Source organism: Martes martes (genome assembly GCF_963455335.1).
Source record: "Martes martes genome assembly, chromosome: 9".
NCBI classification, from domain to species: domain Eukaryota; kingdom Metazoa; phylum Chordata; class Mammalia; order Carnivora; family Mustelidae; genus Martes; species Martes martes.
The window spans coordinates 89,085,967-89,098,360 of record NC_137896.1 but is presented as its reverse complement, the minus strand read 5'-3'; the positions used below and the strand labels follow the sequence as shown (position 1 = coordinate 89,098,360).

The following is a 12,394-nucleotide window of genomic DNA, read 5'->3' as shown; positions in this document are numbered from 1 at the left end:
CGTTTGATGAATGAATTTTTCCATTCATTCATTCATTCATTCACTCATTCATTCATTCAATAATTGTCTGTTCCATGCTTGTCCAGAAGGTAAACTCTCCTTCCCCAACCTTTTCCCATGGAAATTAGAAATTTCCTCTCATCTTCCCCAAGGCCACATGCACAAACACATGCACACACACACTCCCACCACCACCAACTTCCACAATAATTCCCAAGAACCTTGCATGTGTTCCTCCTTAACACATATCTGATGTGACCCACAGTGTTTCTAGCCATGGTGGCCACTCCAGGGAATCCTTGCAGGGAAGGACACCAGCCGGATCGAATTTGTACCTCATACTCTACTTGAAAAGCTGGAGGAAGAGCCTCCACCTAGGCCATCCTAGAATGAATCCTTTTGTAAAATGAATAATCTTTTCAATTATCTTGTGGAGTAGACTAGACTGGGCTTGACTCTCGGTCCTACCACTGAATAGAAGTGTGGTATTTAGGGGCACCGGGGTGGCTCAGTTGGTGAAGCATCTGCCTTTGGCTCAGGTCATGATCCCAGAGTCTTGGGATCAATCCACACATCAAGCTCTGCCTGCTTCTCCCTCTCCCTCTGCCTGTCACTCCCCCTGCTTGTGCTCTCCCTCTGTCAAATAAATAAATAAAATTTTAAAAAGAAAGAAAAGGAATAAACCAAATCTTTTTTTTTTTAAAGCTAGGTCTTGAGCAAGTTATTTAACTTTATCTAGTCTGTTCTTTCATCTGTGAAAGAGGTCTCCAATTCCTTATTCCATAGAGCTTTGGGATGATTAAATGATCCGTTTGTAAAGTGCTCAAAGTGTGTGATTTTCCTTTTTTCCCTTCCTGCTTGTGTTTTTATATTTAAAGTGCGAATTAAAATTGAACTCATGAGTCTAAGTTCCTCTTTCTTCCATCCCCTCCCAAAGACCTTTATTTTATCTGGGCCCAGAATCTCTTTTAGAGATATTAAAATTTAGGGTTAAGAGGGACTGAGCTGGGAAGAGCTACAAAAGCCCTTTCTCTTTATAGTCCTTCCTCCTCCTCAAGGAACCAAATGCAGATGCAATTACCCTCCAGAGGTAGCTACCCCACATGGGAGAGTGTGTGTATGTGTGTCCAGTGAAGGTGAGTGGCTCAGCCCACACCCAGAACACAAGCTGTGTTCCCCATTTCCTCTCCTACTCATTCTTCCCTCTGCAGCTTTGCCTGAAGTTCTGGCCTGTAACAAGAAGAAGTTGCAATGACTTGGACCCTTGTCTTAACATAGACCTAGACCAATAGCCCTTGGCAGAGAGCAGCAAAGGCCTGGGAACTTGCCAAAGGAGTAGGGGAATTATCTATGACTAAGAAGGAGGAGGAATGCTGCGGCAGAGGGAAGAACAGCAGAAGGGATGGGGAACCTGGGGCTGGCCAATCTGGCCCGACGGGGCAACCTGGGGAGCCCTGGACACCGGCCTAGCCAAACCCCTCCACTCCTTCTCCCTCCCAGGCAGCAAGATGCCAGAATGGATTTGAGACATGTGTGCCCTGCGTGTCTGGTGTGCGCTCACCTGGCCTTGGAGAAACATTTGGATTACAATCAATCCCCAGGTCTGAAATAGAGTATTATGGAAATAGTGTTCTGTGTGTTTAATCCTTACAGACATGTGCTGGGATCCTTCACTTCCTACATGCAAACATGTGTAGTTGACATAGAATTAGTACATCTGTGGCATTTGTTAGAACATGTTGCACAAGCATGACTCTTGAAAAGCTTTGTAGGATTTCCGGACATGGGGAGAAGATGAAGGCAAATGTATCAACACAGGTTTTGCAGGTGATTATGTGACGACATATTCTGTGAACACACTTATAAGGTCATTGGAGGGTGGTGTTGGGGCAACTAGGGATGGAGATGGGTCTTAGGGTCCTGGTAGACTCAAAACTAAAATCTACCTTCTGGACCTTATTGTAAGCACTTAAAGAATGAATCCTGCATGAATGAACGCTGAGAAAATGAATGAATGAATTTTTGGATATTGGAAACAGGGTAAAAGGCCTGAGAATTTGGTGGGATTGGGACATTCTTGGCACTCTCTCTAAAAGGAGAGTACCAATGCGCAAAGGAGGCTGGAAGATACACGGCAAACCATGCTGTAGCCTGTCACCCCTGAGTGGCTTTGTTTCCATTCCTAGGAAAACAGAGAAAGAAAAAGGAACCTCTCTGGTATCTAGTCCTGCAGTGGGCTCCTCGCTCAGTGGGGAGCCTGCTTCTCCCTCTGTCTGCCGCTCCCCCTGCTTGTGCTCTCTCTCTGTCTCTCTCTGGCAAATAAATAAATAAATAGGGAACCCAGCTCTACCCTCCCCACTTTCCAGCTCCCAAGAATTGATGCTCTTTGTAAAGAAAAACATGCTATCCCATGTATTTATCTAATCCTCTAATTTTGTTCCAGAAAGGAGGCAAATAAGCTATAACCCAAAATTAAATGAAAGATTTTTTTGTAAATTTATTTATTTGTTAGAGAGAGAGAGCGAGTGAGCACAGGCAGACAGAGTGGCAGGCAGAGGCAGAGGGAGAAGCAGGCTCCCCGCCGAGCAAGGAGCCCGATGTGGGACTCGATCCCAGGACGCTGGGATCATGACCTGAGCCGAAGGCAGCCGCTTAACCAACTGAGCCACCCAGGCGTCCCTAAATGAAAGATTTTTAAAGAGAATGAGAAAGTAAGACAGAGGGGAAACCACAGTGGCAGAGAGATGAGATCAGGAGAGCAGGCAGGCTTCTTTGCTGGAATTGACTGATCTGCTGCAGCCAAGATGCACAGCCTCCTTAAGACAGGGATATTTTTCCCCCCATAAGAAGCCCAATCATTCCAGGTGCTGATTCCAGAGAAATATATCCTGTGGATTCTCTGTGTGTTGCTGGGAACAACATCCTTAGCATAAAAGTCATTTATACAAAGGCAGAAAAAAAGTCCTTGGAAGCATCTCATACCCGGAAGATGACAGGGGAAGGAGCAGGAATTGGCCCCACTTCTATGGAGGGCAATTTGCCTGTTGCCTATCAAAATTTTACATACCCTTGACCCAGAACTACATTTATTGGAATTTATCCCACAGATATATTCACACTTATATAATTAAGAACGTTGATTACAACAACATTGGTAAAATCTAGAGGTTGGAAGCTTTCTACATGCTTGTGGATAAGGGACAAACGGACCTCCCTCACAATGGAGTACTATGCAGCCTTAGAAAAGAATGGCCCCACTCCTTATGTTCATACACGGAGCAATCTCTCAACTATTATAAATGGGGAAAATTATATTGCAAGGCAGAGTGTATGCTCGCATATGCATTGTTTTTTTCTGAAAGAATACACAGGAAACTTAGATGTTGCTACCTCAAGATGTAGATGGGTAGGAAAAAGAGACTTTTACTTTTCAGTTTAGAATATACTCTTCTGTACTAATGTACTTCTCTCATCAGTAGCAAGCGTTATCGTCCTTTTTAACTGAATTTATTTTTCCTAGAACAAACAAAAGGGGGGAAATATTAAGAAAACGCAAAAAAACACCCAAGAGGGAGCAAATAGCGAATAATGGCAAGAATCTCTGTAGCTTACTGTGTCCTCGAGCATAGAATTTAATACGCTCTAACCCAATTATTCTTTACAGTAAACTTACGAAGGAGATATGTATGGCTCCATTTCACAGGTGAGGAAACTGACATTCAGGGAAATTACATGACATAGGTACTAAGTGGCAGAGAGCGGATTCGAATCCCTAACTGTGGAATCCCAAAGCCCACAGGGCTTTTCCTCGCGGACCGCGGGTCTCTGCCTGCAGGCTGGAAGGGCGCTAACGGAACTCCGGGCCCCACGCAGCGCAGCACCCTAGCTAGTGCCCCGGCGGCCCCGGCGCGCACGGGGTTCCACGCTCAGGGAGCGCGCGCGCACGCAGCGGCGCGGGCCCGGCGGCGGCGGCGGCGACGTCACAGGCCGAGCTTTCCTTTTCGGGAGTCCCCGGCACACATCCTGTGTCCATGTTTGGGCATTTACGTCACGGCGGCAGGGCCGGGGCCTCCCGAAATGGCAGTGGCCCGGGGAGTCGGAAGCCCGGAGCCAGCGCGGCCGCTGCTATATAAGTGGGGGGGCCGCGGATCGGGGGAGCCCGGCTGCGCTTTGGAGAAGCGAGGAGCCGCCGCCCGAGGCAGGTCCCGGCGAACAAGGGCGTCTCGGCCCCCCGTCCCCTTTCCCAAAGGTGAGCACCTGGAGCCAGGAGCCCGGGTGCTTGGGTCTGTGAGGCACAGGGCACCCCAACAGCTGGCCTCCCCGTCACCCGCGCGCAGCCAAGCCCAGCGGGCGAGGCCCCCGGCGCTCCGCAGCCGCCGCCGCGCCATGCTTCACCTTAGCGAGTTTTCCGGCCCCGACGCGCTTCTGGTCAAGTCCACCGAGGGCTGTTGCGCGGAACCCAGCACTGAATTGTCCCGGCTGCCCGGTAGGGACGCGCCGGCGACTGCCGGCTACCCCGGAGGTAAGGAGAGCGGCGGAGGGTGCTCAGACGGCGGCGCTGCGCGGGGGCGCATGGTGCCTGAGAACAGGCAGGGACCGGGACTGTAGAGCGGTGGGGGGTAGAGGTGGTAGGAGGCTCCGGGGTCCTGAGGTGCGCACCCCATCCACAGCCCCTCTGTGCCGCCAGCGCCTCCGCAGGAACCTGTGGGTTTATCAGGGCGTCCTTTTGCCTGTGCACGTGTGTTTTGCGTGTGCATGTTTGTGTGTGCGTCTTGGGGCGTATTCGGGCTCCAGCTGGATCAGAATGTGCAAAAGGCACCTTTTATGTGTCGGTGCGCCCCCAGGGTTTCGGGGTAGGGGCTTGCGGGCTCTGAGGCGCGCCCTTTGATGTGCCCGGAGCTGATTCCTGCTCCCTCCTCAGCAGGCGACTTCTTGAGCTGGGCTTTGAGCAGCTGCAGCGCCGGGGGGGACTTAGCCGATTCCTGCTTCCTGGAGGGGCCTGCACCCACGCCCCCTCCTGGCCTCAGCTACAGCGGTAGCTTCTTCATCCAAGCAGTACCCGAACACCCGCACGACCCGGAGGCACTCTTCAACCTCATGTCGGGCATCCTGGGTCTGGCACCTTTCCCTGGCCCAGAGGCGGCAGCATCCCGGTCTCCGCTGGACGCCTCTTTTTCCGCAGGCCCCGACGCCTTGCTGCCGGGTCCCCCGGACATTTATTCCCCGGATCTGGGCGCTGCCGCCTTCCCAGAGGCGTTCTGGGAAGCCTCACCCTCGGCAGGCGCCCCCTCACAGTGCCTGTATGAGCCTCAGCTCTCCCCGCCCGACGTCAAGCCAGGCCTCCGGGCGCCTCCGGCCTCCCCTGCGCTGGACACTGCCTCGGCCTTCAAAGGCCCCTACGCTCCCTGGGAGCTGCTCTCAGCTGGAGCCCCAGGGAGCTGTGGGTCACAGGGAGGCTACCAGGCCGCCCCCGACGCCCGTTTCCCCTCGATGGGGGCCAAGATTGAAGACCTGCTGTCCATCAGCTGCCCGGCAGAGCTGCCGGCCGGTCCCGCCAACAGACTCTACCCCACGGGGTCTTACGACGCTTTCCCGCTGGCCGCAGGTGACTTAGGAGAGGTGGCCGAGGGCCTCCCGGGTCTCCTGACCCCTCCTAGTGGGGATGGGGGGAGTAGCGGCGACGGCGGAGAGTTTCTGGCGGGTACTCAGGCTCAGGTTTCTCCCCTGGGCCTTCGCAGCACCGCGGCGGACTTCCCGAAACCTCTGGTGGCAGACATCACTGGGAGCAGTGGCGTGGCGGAGCCTCCGGGGCCACCGCCGCCGGCCCCATTCCCACCCACCAAGGCGCGGCGCAAGGGGCGCCGGGGCGGCAAGTGCAGCGCGCGCTGCTTCTGCCCGAGGCCTCACGCCAAGGCCTTCGCTTGCCCAGTGGAGAGCTGTGTGCGCAGCTTTGCGCGCTCCGACGAGCTCAACCGCCACCTGCGCATCCACACGGGCCACAAGCCCTTCCAGTGCCGCATCTGCCTCCGCAACTTCAGCCGAAGCGACCACCTTACCACCCACGTGCGCACTCACACGGGTGAGAAACCCTTTGCCTGCGACGTGTGCGGTCGCCGCTTCGCGCGCAGTGATGAGAAGAAAAGGCACAGCAAGGTGCACCTCAAGCAGAAGGCGCGCGCGGAGGAGCGGCTCAAGGGCCTTGGCTTTTACTCTTTGGGCCTCTCTTTCGCCGCCCTGTGAGGGGGAAATGGGTTTGTAGATTGAGGCGCTGCCGCCCGGCACGAAAGAGGAGACCTGGCCCGACCCCCCAACACACCCCTTTTCCGGCACGTCCCGGGGCCGGCCTCTGGTCCCGCTTCCAGTTCCCTTGAAGTGCCCGCCGTTCACGCCTCATTTCAGCACCAGCTCCGTGGACAGCTCCTGCGGTCCGCGGCGCTGACTCCCGCGTCCGCCGCTCTTTGAAGAAGTCCTCTCAGGCCACCCACTGAGTAGGCACTTCCATGGGACTCAAGATAGTCTTTTGTAACTAACTTGGCGCACGCCCCACGCCCCTCATTAGACCCCCCAGAGGCAGGCTGGGGCAGCGCCGAGCCGGTCTCGCGCGGGATTTTGTACAGCAATGTCGTTTCCAGCAGCCATTGGATGTAACGTTTTGCTTTGGGGTTATTTCCTTTTGTTGTTGTTAATTTTTGTAAAGCAGACGCTACTCTCGAGCAGTTGACAAAACTGTTTATTTTTGCAATTAAAATTATTGTGCGAAAAGCTTACTGAATCTGCCATCTAAGCTTCTGACCCTTTCCTCCCAGTCACTCCCCCAGGAGAATATGTGCCAGAAGAGAAAGGAGATATTCAGCCAAAGGGATCATTACGCAGCTACTGCCAGGCACTGTGGCACATACTAGGCATTCAATAAATATGTACTGAATTAACAAATGCATTTAATCACAACTGACCTAAGAGCTCAAAGTTTTTTCTGAAACTTGGGAGTGATTGAGATGTTGAGGTGTTAAACATTTGGACATATATTATCCTAAATCTTCACAATCCTAAATGCAGCAACATATATTCCATTTCAAAGATGAAGGAGCAAAATAGGTAACTTGCTGGGTAACCTGGCTAGTAAGTGACGGGGTCAAACTCAGATCTGTCTGGCTCCAAAGCCAGTACTTTTTTTTTTTTTTTTAACCAACTCCAGAATGGTGGCACCTCACCTTAATAGTGCTGTCTGGGAAGGCTTCCTACCAAGAAGTGAGATAGATTCGGGAACTAGAGGAGGCCCAGGCAGTAGCCATGACAATGGAAGACTGCAGTATGGCAGAGCTGTCTGTGAACAACCGACGTATTAGGTATCACAGAAGCTCCAGCCAGTGGCCAAGCATCTGTATGAGAAACAGGGGCTGTCAGGGCCAAACGGGACTCAGCATTCAGCCAGACCATGGATGGGCAGAGCCAAGCCACACAAGGTGCTTGCCAGATTCTCACAATCATGTTAGTTGCTCCCAAACGATTTTGTTTGGGTGGCAGCAGCCCCTTTACCATCCAGCCATGCACCTGCCATAGTCGCTTTTCCCTAACTCTCCTTCCAGGTGAACCGTTCATGGCTTGGGGAGGGAGGGGGGGAGATGGGGAATGGTTGCAACTTGGTCCCCCTTTACTCCCTGAACTCCAAACTCAAAAGCTTTTCTGGTCACCTTGAGCAGACTCTGGAATATTAGAAGTCTGCTGTTCACCCTCTCTCTCCTCCCCAGTAATTCCTTTCTGCTAAGGAAAAGATGGGGCCTGTCTGCAGGCTTCATTCTTTTCTCCTTCAAGCTGAGCTGTTCTTGAGTTAAGAGTGCCTTACAGCCCTGCGATGCCAGATCAACCTGGCTTTGGATCCTTTGGCTTCTTTGTCCCTTCACTGTCAGACATGCTCACCCTCCACCCCACAGTTCAGTTGACCAGAGACAAAATAATCAAGTCAGAGAATTCCATCCATTTCTCTCCTCAGGTGTTAAGTGCTTTCATGTGATTCGAGTATCTCATATTTACTAGACCAGTTTGTGGTAAAGGACTCCACATTACCTCTTCTAGAAGAGTTAACATTTTAAGAGTAGCCTGCAGAGGGCAATGTTTAACCCTGTAAAGAGGCTCAAATGATGGACCATCAGGCATTACAATAGGTAACTTGTAGATTCACAGACACAAAAGATAATGGTGATTTTCATCAACTTACTATTTAAGTGACCACACCTCTCACTGATAGGCATGGACCACCTGACCTCACTTTCCAAGTAGAGTAAGGTAAGGAAGAGCACAAAAGCCCAGATTTCAAGCAACTGGTTGCAAACCAAACAACCTCAACAAAGAAGGAAGGGCGGACAGGCTGTGGGTGGGTGGTGTCTAACCATGTCACCCTTGCCCTCTTTAACATCATTCTATCAAGTACCATCAGCTCTATTGTGCCCCATCTTGTCCTCAAACACACACGTAGGCCTAAACATCACAGACGGGAAAATTGACCCCCCACAGAAGTGATTTAGTCATGGTGCTGGTGCCAGAGCCCAGCCTAGTTCTAGAACTCCCAGCTGAAAAGTCCCTCATAGTATTCCCAAGGGAAATTGTTCCGTATACCGGAGCTTCCCCTGGGGATTGTGAGGGAAGAGAACGTTAACGTCAGAGATGGAAAGAATTTAAATCAAATCATCAGAAAATCTACCCAAACCCAAGACCCCCACAGAATCAGGGACAAACAGAGAGCTCTTATCTTACTCGCTCCTCTTCGTCATCTAGCCCTCTTAATGAGGGTGTTTTCCCAGACATCGCTCCTAGCTCTCACCTTCCCTATTTCAACACTTGTCTTGGAAAGCACATTCATTTCCAGGCCTTTAGCGATCACTGCTGCTTAAATGACTTCTAAGCCAGACAGCCCAAGTATCTGCCCCAGGTGTAACTCCTTGGTCAGATTAATGAACAACTCCGTGTGGGTGTCTCACTGCCGTTTAAAATACTGTCTAAAACCGTATCATTCATCTATACACCCAGTTTCTGCTAATGATGACTATCATTTGTTTGGGTCCCTAGACTCACCTGAATAACTTACAGTTCTTCTGTGGAATTCATCCTTGACCCCTCCTTCCCCTATATCCAGGCTGTCACTCAGAACTGTTGGATCTTACTGGGGCGCCTGGGTGGCTCGGTGGGTTAAGCCCCTGCCTTCGGCTCAGGTCATGATCTCAGGGTCCTGGGATAGAGCCCCGAATCAGGCCCTCTGCTCAGGAAGGAGCCTGCTTCCCCCTCTTTCTCTGCCTACTTGTGATCTCTGTCAAGTAAATAAATAAAATCTTTAAAAAAAAAAAAAAAAAGAACTGTTGGATCTTACTGAAGATCTTCAGGGTCTTATCTGCTCTCATCCCTGGTACATTGTTTCCTTCTATGTAGTGTGATTTTTAGCTGTGAGTTCACCTTCAGTGGGCATTTACCTGGGCAATAATACTCCGTGCCCTGGGTTGAGGGTATGTTTTTCCTGAGCAATTTTGTGTTTGTTTGTGCCGTGCATCCCAAGAATACCAAATAATGGAGATCAGTCTCTGTTAATTTCTTTGCCTGGGTTTCCTGTATCACACAGCAGTTGTGAGTTCAAACGCTAACTCATATAGTTATGCATTCTCAAGGGAACTCCCCCAACTGGGGCCCAGGTCAGTATAGGCAAGCAATAAGCCTCCCTCCCCATGCCTCCTGGGGTTACTCACAGCACATCCCATGCTTATATTTCTTGATCTCCCCAGTTCTATGCCCAGTTTTTGTCCATATAGATTTTCTCTCCTTGATTGCATTTTTGGTTAAGCATTTCAGAGGTCTGTTATATTTTGTGAGTCAGTCCACATATTCTGTAGCAGGAGGCTCTTTGGTTTATCTATTCCTCAATACTGATTAAAACTGAAGCCTGAATATGTTGGTTCCTTTAGTGAAACATTTTCCATGTTTATCTTCTCTGTGCCTATTGCCAGCATCTCAGTCCATGCCCTTCCCTGCACATACACAAACACCATGGCTATGACAATCACATAGAATCACATAACATGTAGTTGGAAGGAATTTATAAGAACATCTTTTCTAACCCCTCTATGTATAGAGAAAGAAACTGAGGCCTGAGAGATCTGGGGATTTTCTTAAGGGCACACAGAGAGTGAGAGAGTGAAGTGGACCTTGAACCTGGGCCTTCCAGTTCCAAGACCAGCATTTCTCCTGCATATCTAGTCATTCCACAACCATTGAGCATTTACCATATGCCAGGCCAGTGGTTCCCCACTTGTTTCCTTTCCAACATACTGGAAGAATTCAACACATACATGAGTAACAAAGGTCATTCTAGTCTTGACTTTCACCATGGAGATACAGGGAAGGGTAATTAAGAATCTTGATGGAGTAGGAGATTTTGACAAAGCAACTCGGAATGCCTGCTACTTCTTCCCTCATCCCCCCAACTCCTGTGCCCTGTTTGAGACAAGCCTGTACTGTAACAAACTGCTTTCTGTGGTCTCTCTCCCTCCACTCCACATTGCACATCACTACTGATACAACTTCCCTAAAGCACTCATGGTGTTGTATCCCAAAATGACCAGTTTCTACCTTCCTACAAAAAAATATACACTGCAGTTAAAGCCTTCCATATCTGAACCAGATTCATCCTCCATCCTCTGTCTTCTCTCCTTTTGCTCTCTCCTCTCCCCTTGTGTATTATCCAAATTGTCCCACACTTGAGCTCCTTCAAGAGCAGAGACCACGTCTGATCCACGTATGCAGGCTCCGTATCATCATGCCCACTCCCCAGCACACTTAAGTGCTTAATTATTGAGTGGATTGGTTGCCCCCCCCAAAAAGGTCTAAAGTGCTCAAAGGAGAAGGGGAAAAGAGGAAAGAAAGCAGTTGTTTGGAGAGCACGAAGCTGAGAAAAGATCAGGAGGGAGAGATGGGCAGAAGCAGGACTGAGGTCCTGCTCCAAGCCATGGGGGTGTCATGAGTGGGACCATAATTCTGGCTGGTCTGTGTCTGTCCAATTCTGGCTGAGCCCATGATTCTGTACCTCAGCTCTGGACCCCAGATGTGTCTGCCACTCAGTTCTCTCTCTTTTGGTTTCTCGGGCCCACATGGAGTGGGATTCAGTTTAACATTTTTAGAACTGTGGTTCCCATAACAACCAAGCAGGAACTGTTGTCTGTGAAATGTAGCATAAGCACACATGCGCACATGCACACACGCAAACACATACACATATGTGCATGTGCGTATACATGTGCACATCCCACACGTACATGCACACACACGTGCATTCACTGAGACACATTCATACACACACAGCACCCACCCACATGTGTACACATGCATGTATTCACCTGTATGTGTACTCACACACGCACACGTGTGCACATGCACAGCTATGTACCTGCATGCATATACATATGCACAAAAGCACATACATACATACACAGGCATGCGCCCTAGATTGTTTTTGTATATTCATAGGAAGCATAGAGTGAGGACAGACAAACATCACCAGGACAAAGTTAGAATCAAGACAATATATGGACATTTTTGGTTCTCTGCAAAAGCAGGTGGATTTGCGGAAACTGTACTTTGGCAGAGGAGGGTCCAGTAAGCTTAACACAGCAAAAGGGTAGCAGGAGGGCACTGTGTTTAAGTGAGGACTTTAGAGTTCATGGACTTGAGTTCACATCCTGACTGTGCCATTCACTGGGCTCTGAACTTTAGCTTCCCCATCTGTAAAGTAGGAATAATAATAATACATACTTAACAGATTTATTAGGACAATGGAATGATATGCATGAAATGATTAGTGTGATGCTTGGCACTTGGCTAATAGACGCTGTTATCATTTAGGTCTTAGAAGAAGTGATTTCTCACTTGCTCAACCAAAGAAGACTTTCTGGAGGAGGAAAAAAATTCAGGAGGTCGGGGACAAAAGAGAAGATGTTGGGAGAAGGGTAGTTTGACTTGAGTGGCTTATTCTGCCTCAGTCCTTATTAAATTTGCCTGTCCCCCACAGCCACCAGACAAGTCTACAAATTACCTTTCCTCATATTGAATTTCAATGCCTTTTCCTTAGCAGGAGTAGGATGGGGTCAAGAAAAGTCTCTGTCAGTCTCATTTATTGGAGAATCCTCAGGCTATGCTGATTTTTGTGCTGTTGCAGCCATACTGTCCCTCATAGCTTTGGTGCTCAATCCTGCCCAAGCTCATCTCTGGGCCTTTGCCCAAGTACTACCCATAGCCTGAAATTCCATCTCCCCTTTTCCTCCTCCAAAGCCCAGCTCAGCCATGGGCTTGATAGCCCTAACACCATGTCTGATGTCTCAGGGCCCCCCTGCAGCTCTGTGGACTTCCTTCCAGTCCA

The 12,394-nt window shown here is 50.0% G+C and overlaps 1 protein-coding gene across 2 annotated transcripts; it reads left to right on the top strand.

Annotated features, from left to right (window-relative positions):
- Window positions 1–4,077: 4,077 nt before the first annotated feature.
- On the top strand, window positions 4,078–6,240 carry EGR4 (early growth response 4; the record flags this gene model as incomplete). Of its 2 annotated transcripts, none has more annotated exons than XM_080814154.1 (2): window positions 4,078–4,522; window positions 4,922–6,240. In XM_080814154.1, the coding sequence occupies 2 exons, from the start codon at window positions 4,078–4,080 to the stop codon at window positions 6,238–6,240; spliced, it is 1,764 nt and encodes a 587-aa protein (XP_080670280.1). The 2 variants fall into 2 exon arrangements, with proteins under 2 accessions (XP_080670280.1, XP_080670281.1); XM_080814155.1 differs by having other exon boundaries at window positions 4,387–4,522; window positions 4,925–6,240.
- Window positions 6,241–12,394: the final 6,154 nt, after the last annotated feature.